Raw genomic sequence first — 21,641 nt, 5'->3', positions numbered from 1 at the left:
CCTACGAAGAAAGATTGAGGGAGCTAGGGCTTTTCTCATTGGAGCGAAGAAGGATGAGAGGTAACTTGACAGAAGGGTACAAGATGATGAGAGGCATAGAGTGGATAGTCAGAGACTTTTTCCCAGGGTGGAAAGGGCTATCACAAGGGGGCATAATTTTAAGGTGATTGGAGGAAGGTTTCGGGGAGATGTCAGAGGTAGGTTCTTTACACAGAGAGTGGTGGGTGCGTGGAATGCGCTGCCAGCATTGGTAGTAGAAGCAGATACATTAGGGGCATTTAAGTGACTCTTGGATAGGTACATGGATGATAGTAGAATGAAGGGTAGGTAGTTAGTTTGATCTTAGAGTAGGTTAAAGGTTCGGCACAACATCGTGGACCAAAGGGCCTGTACTGTGCTGTTCTATGTACTCCTGCAGAGTGACAGCAGTATATACCATCTATGAGATGCACTGCAGCAATGCACCAGGCCTCCTTTGACGGCACTTTCCAAATCCACGACTTCTATTGTTGAAGATTAAGGGCAACAAGTGCATGGGAAAACCACCTCCAAGATCCCCCTCCAAGGCACGCCTGATCCTGGCTGGAGTGATATTACCATTCCTTCACTGTCACTGGGTGAAAATCCTGGAACTCCCACTTGAAGAGCACACTGGATATATCTACACCACATCGACTGCATTGGTCAAGGCAGTGCACCACCACCTTTTCAAGGGCAATTAGGGATGGACCATAAATTCTGGCCTCATGGGCAATGCTCTCATCCCACGAATGAATTAAAAAAAATTCTGTCACATTCTCCCCAATGCAGTATTGAATGAAGAGGTGGGTAGGAAGCTACAGTGGAACAGGAAGGTTTGATAAATTAGGCTCACACAACTCAAGATGCAATTACATTTATTATTGGCTGAGAGAATAAGTCAGTCCAGTCACCACAGGCAGTGACTGCAGCTACAAACAAATCGAGAAATGAATCCACTCTTGGAAAAGATCTGTGGAGCATCACCAGATTCCTCTAAATGAAGCACCGCTTGGATTGACAAACGAAAGCCAATTTGACGTTAGAACATTGCAGATCATTCCAACCTCCTGACTCTGCAGATATAGAAATAAATTGAATCCATCAATGAAACAGGCAGCTATTTATCTAATTATTTAATCCTTCCCATTGAGAGAGAGTCAGTATCTGTGATCCATTAACTTTACCGGTCTCTTAACCCATGAGTTCAGTTTGGGAGTGGGGGAAGCAGGGTCAAACGCAGACTGGTGTAGGGAATGGCGGGAAGGGGTAAAGGGCAGAGATTATGAATTTTGCTGGACGGGTAAGGGAGAAGGTCAGGTGCACAAAGCAATTATTTTAGGGGAGAGGGCAAGGAATGAATTCTGTGGTTATTGGAGGGGGGGGGGGGCGCGAAACATATTTAATTTTTTCAAATCAATTTTAAATCACTATAAAAACTATTAAAATTGAAATGTAGGGCTCGAAGCCCTTCAAAAAAATGGAGTCAGCGCCTGTGCAAAGGCCACTAACGTCATTGCCAGAGACTGACAACCCACCCCTTCCACGTCATTGGGGGCAGTCCGCCCCAGACATTTAAATCAGTCCTTTCCTCCATTAAAATTACTTTAACTGGAAAGTTGGCGCAAATGGGGCAGGAAGTACAGCCCTGTCAAAGTCTAAAACTCAACCACCCTGAGGCAGCTAGAATCTCATCCATTGATCTATTTTTCTGCAGAAATAATCTTCTATTGGAGAATATCCATCACATTTAGCAGCAACTTACGCTGCAGTTCTGCACAGTCCTCTTCTCCTGCATTATTGGGTTCACCACCATTCCAATTCACAAACTCTGTTGAAGATTCATCAGTCCAAATGAATTTCCCCTCCTATGGAAATAGAACGTCATTACATTTAGAAATGTATATTTGTTAGCATAAACAAGGTGATTTAACAATTCAAGCAATGTTACCTTGTCAATGTCATTAAAACCGATCCAAATGGCAGCACTTAACATATTTTTAATAAAGTCGTTGTGCTCCTGACTGCGTATGGAGACAAGATGGCCGCCTGGAACCACTGACTTGCAGTACTCCTTCAAATAAAAATAAAGTAAGTGATTATTGACAACGCAACTGCCAGCTGACGTCATCAGACTCCACATATGCGCAGATTGGTTCACTCTCTGCACATGCGCTGCATTCTGCATTGCCAGGACTCGTTGGCGCATGCGCAGATGACATTATTGCGTAATACGGGCAGAATGCGTGGGTTGGGGTTTTGGGGGAGCGGTGGGGGGGTGGAAGAGCAGCTGAAGACCTTAGTTGTGGCGGGTGCACGCTCCTCCTCCACCCGATTACTTCCCCTGCCCTCCCTCCAGCCATTGTGTGCTGCCATGTGTTTAGGTTGCCTTCGTGTGATTATTTGAGCAGCGGCACCTTTAGTCCTGGCAGCTCCTGACATCGCAGAGTGCGACATTTTAGTGGCACAGGCTGCATTTGCGCATGTGCCACTGCAGCATCACTCAGTGGTTGAGTTGTCAGCAAATGCAGCCCAAAATAAAACAGACCATTTGTTGCTCATCACCTTTGTGACATTGGAGTAACTCAACTGAATATGTTCAATGTAAAATGTTTAATATTGAAACTTTGTTCTTTTGCTGAATGTGAACAATAAAAAAAAACAGACAACTTCCTGCTCTGTGTCCATGAGATCCTGATATGGACTGACTCCAAACTTCAGTGAATTGTGGAACACAGACACTGCTTACTTGGAACCAATGTCACAGGGGCTTCAAACCATCAGATTGTAATTGCTGCAGCTTCTGTGTATCAGCTGACATTGGGCTGGGTTTGTGCTCGAATGTTCTGTGGGTTATTTGGTGTTTCTTCTGTTCTCCCAACTATCCATACAGCTACTGTCAATACAGGTGGCAGTCACTGCAGTCCATGTCACTGAAAAGTGATCACACCCACACAAGCAGTGTTGTCATAATAGACCATTGCTACTATTTGTGTCTGTATGCAGTTTAATATAATTTAGATCGAATTGCTATCTGGAGATTGTGTGGCTCAATGTCAGGCTCAGGAAGTTAACAAATTGATGCTGCAGGAGATGAAAAGTTGCATAATGAACTGCCCTGGTTAGATCTCCATGTGAAAAAATAGAGGGTGAACATTAGGAGTCGACTGCAGATTAAAACGCGATGCAAAAACCATAAGGTAATTATGATGGGTAACTTCAATCAACTAAATCATCTGAGGGAACATTGTTAGGTTCTACATGTGTGCTGATGACACCCAGCTCTCACCATCACTTCTCTCGACCCATCCACTGCCCTTTGATTTGTCTCAGTTTGTCCAACACCCTGTATTGGATGAGCAGAAAATTCTTCCAATTGGGTAGACTGAAGACAATGGCTTCAGTCCAAGCCACAAACTCCATTCCCCAGTCACCAACACCATCCCTCTCCCTGACCCTGTCCAAGATAAAACCAGACTGTTCATAACCATGGCATCCAAGTTGACCTTGATTAACATCACCCATCTCCACTCCTGCCTCTGCTCATCTGCTGAAACCTGCATCCCTGCCTTTGTTACCACTAAATTGACTATTCCAATTCTGTCCTGGCTGGCTTTACCCCCTCTGTAAATCTGAACCCCGCCAAAGCACTGCTGTCTATATCTGCACTCACACCTAAGAGAGCATTGGAATAGTCAAATCTAGAGGCAAAGACATGGATGAGGCTTTCAATAGCAGATAAGCCAAGACAGGACAGAAACATACGATTTTCCTCAAAACTGTTATGAGGGAATGAATGATTGTTCAAATATGAATTGATCAGAAAAAGTTAGCAAGGATTTGTAAAGGATAAATCATGCCTAAAAAATCTAGTTGAATTCAAAAAGATAGTAATATGTATTAAAGGAAGTGACTAGATGTTATTTATATGGATTTGCAGAAGGCATTTAACAAGTTTCCATAGAAGAGATGGTTAGCAAAATGAAGAGCACATGGAATTGGTTAGGAAGTAGGGATAATGGGTATGGACTCAAATTGGCAGGATGTGACTAATGATGTCCCTCAGGGATCTATTCTGAAGCCTTAGCTTTTCACTACATTTATAAATAACTTGGATATACAGCACTATTTCTTTATCCAAGTTTGATGATACCAAGGGCTTACACAGAAGGGCTGCTGCAGAGCCCCCATGATATTATGCCCGGAGGCTCATTTAAATGGAGGGAATGGAGCGGTCATCCCCAATGTAGAGGGGGCAGCTGCCCCATCCCCAGAAACAGCATCCACTTTTAAAGGGCTTAAAACCCTTTGAAAAAAAAAACATTTTATTTTTTTAAAAAAAGGTGCTGGTTCTATAAAAAATGATTTGTCCACACCTGCAGTCCCTTCTCCCATTCCCCAATGCATAAATAGCCAGGTTTAGCCTATCCCCCTAAAAACAGTAACAACCTTCACCCCACCCCGTGAATTTTTTTTTTTAAATAAACAATTCATTCATGGAATGGGGGTGGGGGGCCATTGGCTGGGCCAGCATTTATTGCTGGTCCCCAATTGCGCTTGAGAAGGTGGTGAACTGCCTTCTTGAACCACTGCAGTCCATGTGAGATAGGCACACCCAGTGCTGTTAGGAAAGGAGTTCTAGGATTTTGACCCAAGGACAGTGAAGGAACACCAAGTCAGGATGGTGTGTGACTTGGAGGGCAATTTACAGGTGGTGATCATATGCATCTGCTGCCGTTGTCCTTGTAGTTGGTAGAGGTCGTGGGTTTGGAGGGTGCTTTCGAAGGAGCCTTGGTGCATTGCTGCAGTGCATCTTGTAGATGGTACACAGTGCTGCCACTGTGCGTTGTGGTTAAGGGAGTGAATGTTTGTCGATAGGGTGTCAAGTGGGCTGCTTTGTCCTGGATGGTGTCAAGCCTCGAGTGTTGTTGGAGCTGTACCCATCCAGGCAAGGAGAGAGCGTATTCCATCACAATCCTGGCTTGTGCCTTGTAGATGGTGGACAAGCTTGAGAGTCAGGTGGTGAGTTACTCACTGCAGGATACCTAGCATCTGACCTGCTCTTGTAGCCATGGTATTTATAGGGCTACTCCAGTTCGGTTTCTAGTCAATGCAACCCCTAGGATGTTGATAGTGGGGGATTCAGTGATGGCAATGCCATTGAATGTCAAGGAGATGGTTAGATTGTCTTACTGGAATAGTCATTCATGCCACACAAGTGCCAAGCAATGTTACTTGCCACTTATCAGCCCAAGCCTGGATATTGTCCAAGTCTTGCTGAATTTCTAAATGGACTACTTCCCTATCCGAGTCACCGCAAATGGTGCTGAACATTGCACAGTCAGCGAACATCTCCACTTCTGACCTTATGATTGAAGGAAGGCCATTGATGAAGCAGCTGAAGATGGTTGGGCCTAGGACACTACCCTGAGGAATTCCTGCAGCTCAGATGATTGAGCAACAACCACAACCATCTTCCTTTGTGCTAGGTATGACGCCAACCAGCAGAGGGTTTTCCCCCCTGATTCCCATTGACCTCCATTCTGGAAGTGCTCCTTGATGCCATACTTGGTCAAATGCTGTCTTGATGACGAGAGCAGTCACTCACCTCATGAATTCAGCTCTTTTGTCCATGTCTGAACCAAGGCTGTAATGAGGTCAAGAGCAGAGTAGCCCTGGTGGAACCCAAACTAAGCATCACTGTGCAGGTTATTGCAAAGCAAGTGCTGCTTGATGGCACTGTTGACGACACCTTCCACCACTTTACCGAAAGAGAGTAGACTGATGGTCATAATTATCTGGGTTGGACTTGTCCTGCTTTGTGTGCGCAGGACAAAGCTGGGCAGTTTTCCATATTACTGTGTAGATGCAGTGATAGCTTTACTGGAACAGTTTGGCTAGGGGCACTACAAGTTCTGGAGCACAAGTCTTCAGTATTATTGCTGGAATTTTGTCAGGGCCCATAGCCTTTACAGTATCCAGTGCCTTCAGGCATTGCCTGAAATCATGGAGTGAATCAAATTGGTTGAAGACGATCATGTGATGCTGGGGACTTCAGGAGGAGGCCGAGATGGATCGTCAACTCGGCACTTCTGGCTGAAGATTGTTGCAAATGCTTCAGCCTTACCCTTTGCACTGATGTGCTGGGCTCCATCATTAAATGGGGATATTTGTGGAGCCATCTCCTCCAGTTAGTTGTTTAATTGTCCACCACCATTTATGGTTAGATGTGGCAGGACTGCAGATCTTAGATTTGCTCCATTGGTTATGTGATCGCTTAGCTCTATCTATTGCATGCCACTTATGCAGTTTGGCATGCAAGTAGTCCAGTGTTGTAGCTTTACCAGGTTGGCACCTCATTGAATTATGCCTGGTGCTGCTCCTGGCATGCCCTCCTGCACTTCATTGAACCAGGGTTTGTCTCCTGACTTGATGATAATGGTAGAGTGGGGGATATGCAGGGCCATGAGGTTACAGATTGTGGTTGAGTGCAATTCTGCTGCTGATAGTCCACAGCACCTCATGGATGTCCAATTTTGCATTGTGAGATCTATTTGAAATCTATCCCATTTGGCAGTGGTAGGACCACACAACACGATGGAGGGTATTCTCAATGTGAAGGCAGGACTTTCTCCACAGAGACTGTGCGGTGGTCACTCCTGCCATGGACAGAAGCATTTGCGGCAGGCAGACTGCCAAGGATGATGTCAAGTATATTTTCCCCTCACCACCTACTGCAGGCCCAGTCTAGCAGTTATGTCCTTTAGGACTCAGCCATCTGAGTCAGTAGTGGTGCTACTGAGCCACTCTTGGTGATGGACATTGAGGTCCCCAACCCAGAGTACATTCTGTGCCCTTGCCACCCTCAATGCTTCCTCCAAGTGGTGTTCAACATGGAGTACTGACTCAGCAGCTGAAGGAGGGCAATAGGTGGTAATCAGCAGGGAGTTTCCTAGCCCATGTTTGACCTGATACCATGAAATTTCATGGGAGTCAATGTTGAGGACTCCCAGGGCAACTCCCTCAAGGCTGTATACCACTGTGCCACCATCTCTGCTGGATCTGTCCTGCTGGTGGGACAGGACATACACTGGGATGGTTATGGCAGTGTCTGGGACATAGTCATATTCTGTAATCATACCTTACAGACAAGGTCAGGCTGTTGCTTGACTAGTCTGTGGGACAGCTCTCCCAACTTTAGCACAAGCCCCCCAGATGTTAGTAAGGAGGACTTTGCAGGGTTGGCAGGGCTAGGTTTGCCCATTGTCAATGCCAGGTGGTCCAGTTTCTTTTTTTCTTGACTTTGTAGCAATTAGATACAACTGATTGAAATGGTCTAGCAAGCCAGAGGGGATGCAAATGTCAACCATTGTGGGTCTGGAGTCACATATAGGCCAGACTGGGCAAGGACAGCAGATTTCCTTCCCTAAAGGACATTAGTGAACCAGATGAGTTTCCACAATTGACAATGATTTCATGGCCATCATTAGACCAGCTTTTAATTCCAGATTTTATTAATGGAATTCAAATTCCACCTTCTGTTGTGGTGGGATTTGAACCCATGTCCCTAGAATACCCTGGGTCTTGCTGTCACTAGTCTAGTGACAATACCACTCTGCCACCACCTCCCTTAAACTCTTTCCCACCATCCCCACAGCCAATGAAAAAGGTTTTTCCCACTACCCCCCTCTGCCCTGATAATTTGACTCCTCCCTCCTGCACACCAGTGTCTCACCTCAGAAGTCAGTATATATAGAGTTTAAGGTGTACAAGTTGAGGCTGGTGGCTGTAAAATCAGTGCAAGATGACCACTGGGAGCAGGTATGTTAATTAGCATTTTTAGGACCCTCATTTCAATAAAGACCCTGCCACCTGTAGGGGTGGTGCACTGAGACCTTGTCACCATTAATATCTAGCAGGGCCTTCACCACCATGGCAGGCTGCTCTCAAGCATTTTACAGACCTCCCTGCCAGGATCCATGATGCAGAGGCACTGGTAAAATCCAGCCCCAAGTTAGGTTGCACGGTAAACAGTGTAGATGGGAGCAGAAAGTTGAAAATGGACATTGATAGATTAAGTAGGTGGGCAGAAAGTGTGGTAGATGGAGTTCAGAGGAAAAGTATGACATGATTTACTCTGGACCTAAAAGATAGATCAGAGTATTTTCTAAACAGTTACAAACTAGGAACTGAGAAACAGAAAGATTTAGGAAACCAAGTGCAGAAATCACTAAAGCTCATGGAGTTTTCTTTTTCTTTTCTTTTGGGCCTCCTTATCTCGAGAGACAATGGATACGCGCCTGGAGGTGGTCAGTGGTTTGTGAAGCAGCGCCTGGAGTGGCTATAAAGGCCAATTCTGGAGTGACAGGCTCTTCCACAGGTGCTGCAGAGAAATTTGTTTGTTGGGGCTGTTGCACAGTTGGCTCTCCCCTTGCGCCTCTGTCTTTTTTCCTGCCAACTACTAAGTCTCTTCGACTCGCCACAATTTAGCCCTGTCTTTATGGCTGCCCGCCAGCTCTGGCGAATGCTGGCAACTGACTCCCACGACTTGTGATCAATGTCACACGATTTCATGTCGCGTTTGCAGTCTTTATAACGGAGACATGGACGGCCGGTGGGTCTGATACCAGTGGCGAGCTCGCTGTACAATGTGTCTTTGGGGATCCTGCCATCTTCCATGCGGCTCACATGGCCAAGCCATCTCAAGCGCCGCTGACTCAGTAGTGTATATAAGCTGGGGGTGTTGGCCGCTTCAAGGACTTCTGTGTTGGAGATATAGTCCTGCCACCTGATGCCAAGTATTCTCTGAAGGCAGCGAAGATGGAATGAATTGAGACGTCGCTCTTGGCTGGCATACGTTGTCCAGGCCTCGCTGCCGTAGAGCAAGGTACTGAGGACACAGGCCTGATACACTCGGACTTTTGTGTTCCGTGTCAGTGCGCCATTTTCCCACACTCTCTTGGCCAGTCTGGACATAGCAGTGGAAGCCTTACCCATGCGCTTGTTGATTTCTGCATCTAGAGACAGGTTACTGGTGATAGTTGAGCCTAGGTAGGTGAACTCTTGAACCACTTCCAGAGCGTGGTCGCCAATATTGATGGATGGAGCATTTCTGACATCCTGCCCCAAGATGTTGGTTTTCTTGAGGCTGATGGTTAGGCCAAATTCATTGCAGGCAGACGCAAACCTGTCGATGAGACTCTGCAGGCATTCTTCAGTGTGAGATGTTAAAGCAGCATCGTCAGCAAAGAGGAGTTCTCTGATGAGGACTTTCCGTACTTTGGACTTCGCTCTTAGACGGGCAAGGTTGAACAACCTGCCCCCTGATCTTGTGTGGAGGAAAATTCATTCTTCAGAGGATTTGAACGCATGTGAAAGCAGCAGGGAGAAGAAAATCCCAAAAAGTGTGGGTGCGAGAACACAGCCCTGTTTCACACCACTCAGGATAGGAAAGGGCTCTGATGAGGAGCCACCATGTTGAATTGTGCCTTTCATATTGTCATGGAATGAGGTGATGATACTTAGTAGCTTTGGTAGACATCCGATCTTTTCTAGTAGTCTGAAGAGACCACGTCTGCTGACGAGGTCAAAGGCTTTGGTGAGATCAATGAAAGCAATGTAGAGGGGCATCTGTTGTTCACGGCATTTCTCCTGTATCTGACGAAGGGAGAACAGCATGTCAATAGTCGATCTCTCTGCACGAAAGCCACGCTGTGCCTCAGGGTAGACGCGCTCGGCCAGCTTCTGGAGCCTGTTCAGAGCGACTCGAGCAAAGACTTTCCCCACTATGCTGAGCAGGGAGATTCCACGGTAGTTGTTGCAGTCACCGCGGTCACCTTTGTTTTTATAGAGGGTGATGATGTTGGCATCGCGCATGTCCTGGGGTACTGCTCCCTCGTCCCAGCACAGGCATAGCAGTTCATGTAGTGCTGAGAGTATAGCAGGCTTGGCACTCTTGATTATTTCAGGGGTAATGCTGTCCTTCCCAGGGGCTTTTCCGCTGGCTAGGGAATCAATGGCATCACTGAGTTCCGATTTGGTTGGCTGTACCAAATCGGAACAGCCAACCAAAGCTCATGGAGTGGGTACAAAATAATTTAAATGACTAAGACAACAGATTCACTAGAATGATTCTGGGGCTAAATGAGATGATTTAAGGGGAAATCAGATTGAGATATTGGAGTTGCTGAGGTAAAGAGAGAAGCTATTATCTCAACCTTCAATTTAGTACTCAGATTTCCAGGAGTGACATTAGAAAGCACTTCCTCACAGATGGTAATGGAAATCTGGTATTCTCTCCCAAAAAGTTGACACTGGGGATCAATGGAAAGTTAGGCAAGAGTATTAAGGGTTACACAACCATAGCAGATAGATGGAGTTAATACATAAATCAGCCATGACCTATTTGAATGGTCAAACAGGCTTGAAGGGGCAATGGCCTACTCTCCACACATCACCCTTGTGCTTGCTGAGCAACATTAACTAACTACCAATGTGTAGATTTTAAAATACCCATCCTCTTTCAAATCCCTCCATGGCCTCACCCCTGTCCTTTCAATTTTCTCCAACCTGCTCAGATTGCTCTATTCACCCAATTCTGGTCTTGTGCAATCCTGATTTTCAATCAGGACTTCAGTTGCCTTGGCCCTAATCTCCAATACCTCCCTAAACCTCACTGACTGCTATCTCCTCTTTCAAGGCATTCTTTACAAAGTACAATTTTTGGCCAAGCTTTTGGTCATCTGCCCTGGTGTAACTGGGCAGAGTCTGTACAATGCAAGGTCTGCCTATTAGTATCTGAAATTAACATCAAGGTCCTACAAAGTGTAGGACCCTGATTTGCATATTAAAGTAGATTTAGGCTAGTTTGAGGTGGTTGGGGGGTGGGGTGGGGTGCTACTTACCCATTTCCAAGTGTGGCTGAATATAGCACTGGGTGGGTCTCGAGCATTAAATGGACAATTGATGTGTCTGTTCTCCTTCCCCTCACCCACTGCTTGTTTAATTCAGTATAAAATGGACAGAGGAGTTGAATGTTTGCACCAATTAGTCAGATACCATGTCTATTGATAAAAATGTTCAATTATTCTGTGAAAACTAATTGAGTAGCCTTAATTTTTTTTCCTTTAACAGCCTTCCCATTATAAATGTTGGTGTATAAAAGTGTGAACAGGAAGTGCATACACGATTACTTCCTTCAAAATATTTAATAGGGAATGTGCTTTCCCAAAAGCAATAATATAAGAAATATCATGGGAAGTTCTAAACAGCCTAAGAGGGCTCAAAATAAATTAACTCCAGGTATTTCTTGCTAATGCCATGAGGGAATTCGAATATTTAAAATGAAAATAGAAGAATGAACCATGTCTATGTGACAAGCATTGCCCAATAGGGAGGGAGCAAATTAATTGGTCTGAGGAGACCGCTCAATGCAAGTTTCCCAGTCAATAAGAGTAACCGAACTTTAGATGTGTCTTGTCGGTGTTTGAAAATATCTGAACAGTGACTGATTTTTTAAGCACTTTGTCCTTTCAATGGCAGACAGTAAATCCTTCAAATGGACTTGGTCCTTTGATCTGAAGAACAGGATCAGGAGCCCAATCCTGTCCCCACTAAGCTTCCATGCAACACATTTTGCAGAAAGTTTCACTGAATGGTGACCAGGATCAGGGAGTTGTGCTGATTTTACTCTTCAGATCCAGAGACACTCAAACCAGTTATAACACTCTCCTTACTGTCCATGGATGAACCTGGGCCCTCGTCATTAGGATTCAACGTCAGTCTAGTGTCCTCAGTGTTTAATGTAGAATACAATTGAGACCATGTTACCCAGGTGATGGAACTGAGTCAATCAGAACTGTCCAGATACAAAGAAGAAGTTTTTCCTTCTTACAATGGAGACTCCAGGAACTTACCTCAGCATCTTGCCAAGTCTTTGCATCATTAAAAAGCTGGTAGCAATAATGGTTCCATTGCTTGCCATCAGCACAAAAATTTTTCATAAATTCACGTTTTTCAAGATCCTGATTCAGATTATTTTCAGTCTCTAGTTCCATGTTCTCAAATGCTCCATTCTGATCACCATTAGCTGGAGTTAAAGGACATTAGATTAAAACAAGCTACAATAATCACACCAGCAATCCCCAAACATTTAGTTTATTTGATTCATGGGGAGAGAAAATTGATGGGTACATGGTAGGCAGGGGTTGCGCTGGGTGTGGGGCTTTTTACCTTACTGCATTAATCCTTTCATCACCCCATGTTTGTTTACATAGAAATATAAAACACAAGAGCACAGAAACAGGCCATTTGTCCCATTTAGCCAATGCCAGTGTTTTTGCCCCACAGGAGCCTCCCTCTACTGTAGTTCCTTTAACCCCATTACCATATTCTCTTCCCTTCTCCTCCTCATGTGCTTATCAATCTTCCCCTTAAATGCATATATATGTTCTTAACTTCAACCACTCCATATGGTAGCACATTCCACATTCTCACCATTCTCTGGTTAAAGAGGTTTCTCCTGAATACTGTAACTTTTGCAGTTTGGGTCTTAAATACAAGGTTGCTTCAAACTTCCACCCCTTCTTTGTCTTCATGGTCCATATCAGACTCTCCCCTTCCTCAAATGCTCCACCTCCATTTCTGTGGAGATGTTGTTAATGAATATTTATTATAAACCCAGTCACTTCCACTGTTGCCTGAATGTCAGGAAGAGTGATTGGAGTAAGTGTAAGGAGTCTATTCCATTCTCCCAGTTTCTCTATCTTCATTGCATCTGTAATGATGCCACTTTCCTCACCAGTGCTTCTGATATGTTTTCCTGTTTTCTCAACCAAGGATTCCCTCCAGGGTGGTTGACAGGGCTCTCTACAGTGTCAGAATTCCTGCACTGCTGCTCTCATCCCTTCCACTCCCTCTCAGATCCACGAAAGGGTTTCCCTTATCCTCACCTTCCACTCCACTGGCCTTCACATTCAACAGAGCATCCTCTGCAATTTCTGCCACCTCCAAAAAGGATTCCTTCCCATCACCTTTCAGCATTTCTAAGGGACCCTTATTGTTCAATACCCTGGTCCACTCTTAACGTCACCTTTTCTGCTTCAATGCAGGCAGATAAGTTGCAACATTTGCTCTACCACCTCCTTCCTTCCCACTTTCCAGGGTCCCAAACATTTCTTTCAGAAGAGTACTGTTAGGTCGGGTTTAAACTAATCTGTAAGAGGATGGGAACCAGGCTATTGCATTAGCAAGGATAAACAAGGTGCACAATGGATTGGGAGAGGGATGTAATACTTGTGTAAGAAATAGTAACGTATTAGATGGGTTGGATTAAGAAGTAAAACAATAAAGCTCTAAATTTTGGTTTAGAGTGCATGTAAGCACATGAAGTGGGGTAAATAAAGCTGGTGAGCTGCAGGTGCAGATAGCTACATGAGAATATGATGTTGTGGCAATAATGGAGGCATAACTCAAAGGGCAGGACTGGGCATTAAATATTCCTTGATAGAAGGGGCCAGATTTTCAAATCAGGTCATGAACTCGACACTTGGATGAATTCTGGATCCAGACCCCACAATGTTAGTGCCCTAATTGGACAGGAGGCAAGGTCTGCACCCAATTAGAGGCGCCAAGTGTCTCCAGGGGCTGGGAGCTGCCTGCCTGGCACCAGCAGCCCAGGCAAGCAACTGTGTTGGTGGGCTGCCACTGCCTTGCTGAGGAGAGCAGGCAGCTCATTAAAGGGCCAGGATGATAAAGACACTGGAACGTGGCCATGAATGCCAAGCGAAGGTACAGTGCTCAACCCTGCACTAGTTGACCCCTCAAATTTCATTTCAACATAAACAAATACTCTTGTCCCATGGAAACCCAGGCAGCTGTTCAATGTGCAGACAGGTCAGGATCAATGAAATCAGAGATTTTAAAAATTGCTTACCTGAGCACCCCAGCCCCTTAACACACTACAAAAGGATGTGCCACCTGTGGTTAACTATAGAAGAGAAGGATAGCATCAAATTGAAAGAAAAGTGCACAATACTGTGAAGATTAGTCATAGCACAAAGAATGACAAAAAACCAGAAGAAATTAGACTAAGAGAGAAAGCTAGCTAGAAACATAAAATACAAGTTTCTGTAAGTATTTATACTTTTACTTTGTTGACTATGTATCTAGTGCATGCCTTTTCTATAGATTCAATTTTACCCTGAAAGAAATATAATTTAAAGCACAGGAGGAGCCCATTGTGTCTGTACTGGCTGAGAAGTTATCCAATCTAATCCGACTTCAGCTCTTGTAGCCCTGCAGTTTGCAGAAAGTGTATAGCCAAGAAAGTTTAAAAAAAGACACTATTTCTGCTTTATCACCCTTTCAGGAAATGAATTCCAGGTGTCCACTACCCTCTGGTGTAAAAAGTCACAACTCCCCTCTAATCCTTCTGCCATTGGTTGAAATTTATGCCCCTGGTAATGGACCTCTGCTGAGGGAAATAGGTTCTTCCATCGACTCAATCTTGCGACCTTTTTGGAGGAAGAAAGGATTCAGCTCAATTAAATTCCCCCTCAAATCTTCTTGGTTTCAAAGAAAACCACAAACCATCCAATCATTCCTCATGCCTAAAAATTTTCCATTCTGGCAACATCAAATCTCTTGTGCCCTCTCCAATGCTATCACATCCTTCCTGTAATGCAGTGACCAGTATGGCACACAATACTCGAGTTGTGGCTGAACTGGTTTTATGCAATTCTACCAAGCTTCCTACTCATATTCTCTGCCTTGAGAAATAAAAGTATCACACCACCTTAACCAACTTATCTACTTGTCCTGCTGCCTTCAGGGATCTGTGGGGCATGCACCCTCAGGTCTTTTACATTGCTCAGTATCCTGCCATTTATTGTGTAGTCCCTTGCCTTGATTACTCTCCCCAAATGCATTAACTCACTTCTCCAGATTAAATTGCATTTGCCACTTATCGACCCACTTGACCAGTCCATTGATATCAGGAAGGCTGTAAACTGCAAGAAGTTAAAGCACACAGCCAATTTTCATTACTACAAACTTCATTGTGCCCCCAACATTTAAATCTAAAATGATTAATACCATAAACAGAGAGAGACCTAGTACTGAACTCAGTGGGACCCTACTAAAAAAAAAAAACAGCCTTCCAGTCAAAAATACCCATAAACCATTACTCTTTGCTCACTGCCAGAGGCAACTTTGGATTCAACTTGCCACTTACATTTGGCTCCACAGGCTTTTACTTTTGACAAATTTGCCATGTGGAACCTTGTCAAACAGCTTGCTAATATCCATGTAAAACACAAATACATTACACTCATTGAAATTTAAGGAGAATGCAAGGAGGATTAATCAAGATAACCAGGCATAACTTTCCCTTTTGAAATCCATGCTGACTTGCACTAATTAATCTATGCCTTTCTAAATGAGTTTGTACTCCCTCAATTTTTGCAGGAATGTTCACACCACTGACCAGAGGCTGACTGGCCTTAATTGCTCTGGTTATCTTGTCCTCAAAAAAAAAAAAAAGCATATCATTAGCAGTCTTCCTGACCCATGTCTTGAGCACGAGTTTGAAAAAAAATGGTCAGAGCCTCCACTATTTTTACCTCCCTTGCTTCTTTTAGCAGCCTGGAACATTTCATCTGCACCTGGCAATTTATCTACTTTCAAAGATGCTAAACTACTTAATAGTTCTTTGCTTACTATGAATATCCCATCACATTTCACTCCTTAAATATGACATCTGCATCACCCCCCTCTCGTGAAGACAGATGCAAAGTATTTTGCCTCCATGTCCAAGCTCCATTTTTTGGTCTCTATTCAGCCCTCTTTCCTTAGCTATCCACTTGCTCTTTATGCATTTATAAAACATCTTTGGATTTTCTTGATTTTTCTATGCCTGTATTTTCTTCACACCTTCTCTTTGCACGTTTTATGTGCCACCAGGCTGTCTGCAGTATTCAACTTTTGACATTTGATGCAAGCATCTTTTTTGCCTCATGCTCTTTGATAGATGGGTTCTGGATTTGGGACTAAAGGCCTTTCTTTGTGGTAACATATTTGTTCTGAACTCTCCATCTCTTCTGAATGGATCTCACTGCTCTGACACTGATCAGGTTCAAATATCTGTTTCAAGTCAATTTTTGCCAAATTGCATTGCACCAAAGTTGACCTTTCCCCAATTCTTGGTCTTTATCCTGTTCCATAACTACACCAAATCTAAATGAACAATCACTACCACAAAATGCTCTCCCATAGAGACTTCTTCCTGCCTTTCCACTGTTTTCCAGTTGGGTGGGATAGCCCTAACCTGGTTCCATGCTCATTTAAATATAGATAAGGTATAATTTGCAATGGCTTCTCTTCCTGCTCCCACGCCATTACCTCTGCTGTCCAAGGATCTATCCTTGTCCCACTCCTATATGCTGCCCCTCAGCAACCTCATCCAAACACACAGCATTAGCTTTCACATGTATTGAGATGACACCCAGCTCAACATTACCACCACCTTTCAACTCCTTCACTGTTGCTAAGTTATCAGACTGCTTATCTGACATGCTGTACTGAATGAGCACAAATTTCCTGCTATTAAATATTGCAACACTGAATACATTGTCAGCCCTGCTCCAGACTCCACTCCTTAGCTACCAACTCCATCCCTTTCCCTGGGGAAGTCTGAGACTAAACCAGTCTGCTGGTGTCATTTTTACCCAGAGATGAGTTTCCAACCATATTGATGCCATCACTAAGACTGCTTATTTCCACCTCTAACATCTCCCAACTTCACTCCTATCTTGCTCATCTGCTGCTGAAACACTCATTCATACCAGAATTGAATATTCAAATGTGTTCTGGCTGGTCTCCCACATTCTACCCTGTATAAACTGGAGCTCATCCAAAACTCTGCTGTGTCATAACTTGCATGAAGTCCCGCTCATTTACTTCTCTTGTGCTCACTTGCATACATTGGCTCCCAGTCAGGCAAAGTATTGATCTTAAAATTCTCAACTTTGTTCTCAAATCCCTCCATGGCCTCAGCCCTCCCTATCTCTAATTTCCTTTAGCCCTACAACTCTCCAGGATATCTGCACTCATCTAATTCTGGCCTCTTGAATATCTGATTTTAATCAATCAATCCATGATTGGTGGCTGCACTCAGTTGCCTAGGCCCAAAGTTCTGTGCCCTCCATAATGTTAACCCTGATTCTCAGAGTTAACATTAAGGTAATTAAATAACCATGTTATGACTGCTCTATTGTTTTTGCAATCTAATTTGCCTACATACTTGCTCTTCTATCTCCCACTGACAATTTGAGAGTCTATAAAGCCCTCCCAGCAGTGTGATTGCTTCTTTTTGTTCTTTACTGCAACCCATAAGGCTTCATTTGGTGATCCTTCTACCACATCCTCCTCACAGCTATTTAACCAACCTGTGATCCCAAACTCCTTTTCATCCTCCTTTACCCAGTCTGAAATCCCTTTTACCAGGAATGTCCAGCTGCCATTCTTCAAGCTATGTTTCAGTAATAGCTATGATATACTTTCAAGTGTCTATGCCCTCAGCTCATCTGCTTTATCCACTAGACTCCTTGCATTGAAGTACATTAAGCATTGCCAAACTCCTTTGTGGAGTATTTTCTAGCCTTTGTTTTCTCTGCCTGACATACTTGGTGACTACTTTCCTGCCTTCCATTTCCACCTTATCTCCCCTCACTTCAGAATCTACCCTCATGTTCCCATCCTGCTGCCAAGCCTGTTTAAACCACCGTCACCCCCCACCCACACTAGCAAACCTTCCCTCCTGGTGATATTGATCCCAATCCTGTTGAGGTACAACTTATCCAGTTTGTACAGGTCCCACCTCCTGCTGAACTAGGCCTAATGCCTCAGGAATCTGAAGCCCTCCCCTCATGCAACATCACTCCAGTCATGTAATAACCTGCACGATCTTCCCATTTCTGTACACAGCATCACATAGCACCAGGAGAAATCTGGAGATTATGGTCTGGAGGTCCTACTTTTGAAAGTTCTTTCCTTGCTCCTTAAAAATCTGTCTGCAGGACCTCATCCCATTTCTACCCAAGTCGTTGACAGATTTGGAAAACAACCTTTAGCTGTTCACCCTCCCCAATCAGGATATTCTACAGTTGCTCAGTGACACCTTTGACCTTGGCACCAGAAAGGAAACATACCATCCTGAAGTTGTTTCTGCAACTGCAGAAACATCAGATTGTTCTTACCTACTGAATCCCTGATCACAATTGCTTTCTTGACCTTCCTCATTTGCCCCCAGCTGTGTACTGCTGAGCCACCCATGGTAATGTAGTCTTGGCTCTGGCTGTATTTACCAGAGGAACCACCTTCACCAGTATTCAGAACTGAATACTAGTTAGAGAGCAAAATGTACTCAGGAGACTCTTGCACAATCTGTCGAGTCCTCCTCGTCTGTCACCCATCCCCTCGATCTACACACTCTTAAGCTGCGAGGTGACCACCTCCTGAAACATTCCATCCATGTAGCTCAGCCTTGTGGTAGCTCTGCAGTAATGCCAGCTGCTGCTCAAACTCCTCCAGCTGAGGCACTTCCTGTACATATTATCTGGGACACAGGAAACATCCTAGAGTTCACATACAGCACATAATGTGCTGGCAATGTGACAGAGGTGCCCTGTTATGCCTATATTTATTAGACCATTACTTAGATTTACCAGAAATAAACTCAAGACATGTCTGATTTTGACAAAAGGAAACACCCAATCACTTCACACTCCCTTGTCCTGACATTACCAAGTTTTTTTTTTTTTAATTTCTCTTACTGTCAGTCAAGTTCCTTTACTTTTTAGTTCATATTTATTATATTCTTTAGGTTATTTAACTGTTTAGCTAACACTAAAGCACAAATACAAACTATTAAAGACCCTGAATAAACTTGCTTATCTATCTTACCTACACTGCTGTGCACTGTGGCTCTGACTAGGAGGTCACATTGAGTTTTTCTTCTAGTTTTCTGGTGTCTGTCACTCTGCTCCAATAGTCTTCTCTTTATCTATGGTGTTTCATACTTTTTTTTTTAAAAAGTGGATTATGTTTAAACAATTTCCATTGCTGTTCTATTGCAGTTTGTCTTCTGTAGTTCCATCTTCATTCCTTCAAAAGTAGCTTTTTCCAAACAATAGGCTGGATCTTGTTCTCCCCAGACATCAGGTTCCAGGGGGGTGGGGAGGGGGGAGAAAAAAAAACTAACTTGAAGATGCTCCAGATGAGGAGCGCCACAAACCTAGATGCCGTGAGGGCCTGGCCAGATCCTCCCAGCGGACAGGAGGCTCCATGGCGGCCCCAGTCACTGGGGGATCAAACCACAATTAAATTAAAATATTCAAATCAATAAAGCGAATGAATTACCATACACTTTGGTGCAGCAGCTGGCACTCCAACACCTTCAAATCCCCATGTGGGGAAAGGTGGTGCCACACTGAGAGTGAAGGGGGTAGAGTTAAGATTTTTAGTGTTGGGTGCAGGGGTCACAACTACAATTGGTGTAGGGATGGTTGAACCGTAAACTGTGTCATTTGGGTGGGTAAAGGTCAGATGTTACAGTTAAGCATTTTGGGACAGGACAGGGGAGGGAAGGGCAAATAGTTAATGTGCTTGTTATTGGGAGGATGAGAAGAGGGCATTACAAGAGTACTTAATTTTGTGGGGTCTGTCTTTAAAACAAGAGTAAATTAGGCAGCAGGACATGCTGCCCTTTAAAAATGGCACCAGCACCTGTGCCCAGGCAGCTAATGCCATTGCCAAGCATGGACAGCCCACCCTCTCCACATGATTGGGTGGGGAGGGGGGGGGGGGGGGCTGCTGCAGGACACCCCAGCTATTTAAATGAGCCACCTCACTTACAATCATGGTAGTTGTTTGGAGTGTGGCCTGCCATTTTCTGAGCTCACTGCAGAGATCCACAGTGGGCTCTTAAAATCCAGCCTCATGACTTTAGCCTTCATTTTTCTCATGCCTCTCAATCATTATCTTAATCTTTATTATGTTGAAATTATTTCCTAGATGCTCTCCTACATCTACACCCGCTTCTTTTGTTTGCTCTGGTTCATTTTTTTTTTTAATTAGATTTTTGTTGAGCTTTGTACACGTGAGATAAGGAAGGAGTTCTGTATACACACTAAAAACTCCATTCCAATTCTCTCACTTCCTGTTCATTTGCAGTTACTATCTCCCATGATTTATTCTTTTATGTATTATACTCATTTCATAGAATTTTTCCTCCAGTTTCTTTTCCTAGGACTAGGTGATCTGTGGTATACTGCTCACAGCATAATCAATCCCTTATTCTTTATCTCAATGCTTATAAATATTGTTTCTAGCTTGATAGTTTTTCTTTTATCTTTAGTCCATTACTACCTGATCCCTCCCATAATTCATTAGTATTCAGTTTTATCTACAGCCCTATTTATCCTTTCTGCTGGGAGCTTGGCTCATCCTAGAACTGCAGCACTTTCCTATCCCAGTACAGGAACCCTTCCTTCTCACTAGTCTTTCAGCTGCACATTCATCTTCCTGATCCATCAATTTACCAATTAGCATTTAAGTTAGGTTGTAATCCAAAGATTAACACTCATAGCATCCTGTTTTTTTTTTAAGTTCCTCAATACTCCATGAGCAACACTTTTTCCCTGTGTCATTAGTCTCAACAATTCAAGGCTTCTCACCAATTACTTTGAAATATCTATTATGCAGACACCAGGTAGGCAACACAATCCTGGATTCTCAGTTATAACAGCATCAACTGCAATCATCTTTAATTATGAAATCCCCATATTTCCATTTTGTATCAGTCACTGCCCCTAAATTGGACTGCCTTATGCTCCATGAGACCATAGTTAACATAAAATGACTCCTCCCTGCAGCCTTCACCTTTATCCTCTCTGGCAGCAAGTACATCATACCTGTTGTACAGAATCAGTGTCTGTGGCACCTCCTTCTCTACCTCCCCTTGGTTGCTGACAGACAGTCACACACTCCTCTTCCTGCACTGTTTTACTATGAGCTGTGACTGTAATTTGGAGAAACAATGCAGATATTCCTTCACCTCCCTTGTGTTGGAGAATCTCTAATTCACTTCAGCTCAATGAAGCTGAGCTGGAGTGTCTCAGACAAGAGAGGTTTCCTACAGGTGGTCATCCAGGACAGTCTGATTGTCCCCAATTTCCCATATTCTACAGTCCTAATACACTCACTGTGTAGCTATTTTTAATCTTTATTTATTGCTAGCAATAATTGATTTCTAAGAGCTAATAGAATCAACTTACCTGCCACATCACTGACAAGCAATGCACTCAGCAGCAAAACTGTCACCAACATCATGTCTGCAGTGAAGTTCCTTTTCTCAAACCTGAAATACAAGACAAAAACTCAACATTACAGTCAAGGTTTCAAATTAAAGGAGGGGATTTCCTGCTCCCATTCCTACCTCTCTCTCCCAGTTGTCTGATGTGATGGGGTTTGAACTGCTTCTGCAAATATATATAGCAGACTGTGGAGACCTATGGAACCATTGAAGTCACATCCAATTGGCTGGACCATTAATGATGTCAAAATTA

The 21,641-nt window shown here is 43.9% G+C and overlaps 1 protein-coding gene across 2 annotated transcripts; it reads right to left on the bottom strand.

The window, feature by feature from the left end:
- Positions 1-913: 913 nt before the first annotated feature.
- On the bottom strand, positions 914-21,435 carry LOC137385019 (C-type lectin-like). Of its 2 annotated transcripts, XM_068059759.1 has the most exons (6): positions 21,351-21,435; positions 13,952-14,005; positions 11,934-12,106; positions 1,970-2,092; positions 1,784-1,886; positions 914-1,094 (listed from the first exon to the last, which is right to left on the bottom strand). In XM_068059759.1, the coding sequence occupies exons 3-6, from the start codon at positions 12,072-12,074 to the stop codon at positions 1,015-1,017; spliced, it is 447 nt and encodes a 148-aa protein (XP_067915860.1). In that variant the 5' UTR covers positions 12,075-12,106; positions 13,952-14,005; positions 21,351-21,435; the 3' UTR covers positions 914-1,014. The 2 variants fall into 2 exon arrangements, with proteins under 2 accessions (XP_067915860.1, XP_067915859.1); XM_068059758.1 differs by lacking the exon at positions 13,952-14,005 and having other exon boundaries at positions 21,351-21,429.
- Positions 21,436-21,641: the final 206 nt, after the last annotated feature.

The sequence above is a fragment of the Heterodontus francisci genome, chromosome 27 (genome assembly GCF_036365525.1).
Source record: "Heterodontus francisci isolate sHetFra1 chromosome 27, sHetFra1.hap1, whole genome shotgun sequence".
In the NCBI taxonomy this organism is placed as follows: Eukaryota; Metazoa; Chordata; class Chondrichthyes; order Heterodontiformes; family Heterodontidae; genus Heterodontus; species Heterodontus francisci.
The sequence above is the reverse complement of the archived record's forward strand: the minus strand, read 5'-3'. Positions and strand labels throughout refer to the sequence as shown.

Excerpts from the sequence above, each read along its gene's own strand:
- LOC137385019 (XM_068059758.1), bottom strand. The coding sequence starts at position 21,405 with ATGATGTTGGTGACAGTTTTGCTGCTGAGTGCATTGCTTGTCAGTGAT. Across the intron at positions 12,107-21,350 it reads GCTTGTCAGTGATGTGGCAG|CTAATGGTGATCAGAATGGA; the intron begins GTAAGTTGATTC and ends CTTTAACTCCAG. Across the intron at positions 2,093-11,933 it reads AGACTTGGCAAGATGCTGAG|GAGTACTGCAAGTCAGTGGT; the intron begins GTAAGTTCCTGG and ends TTTTATTTGAAG.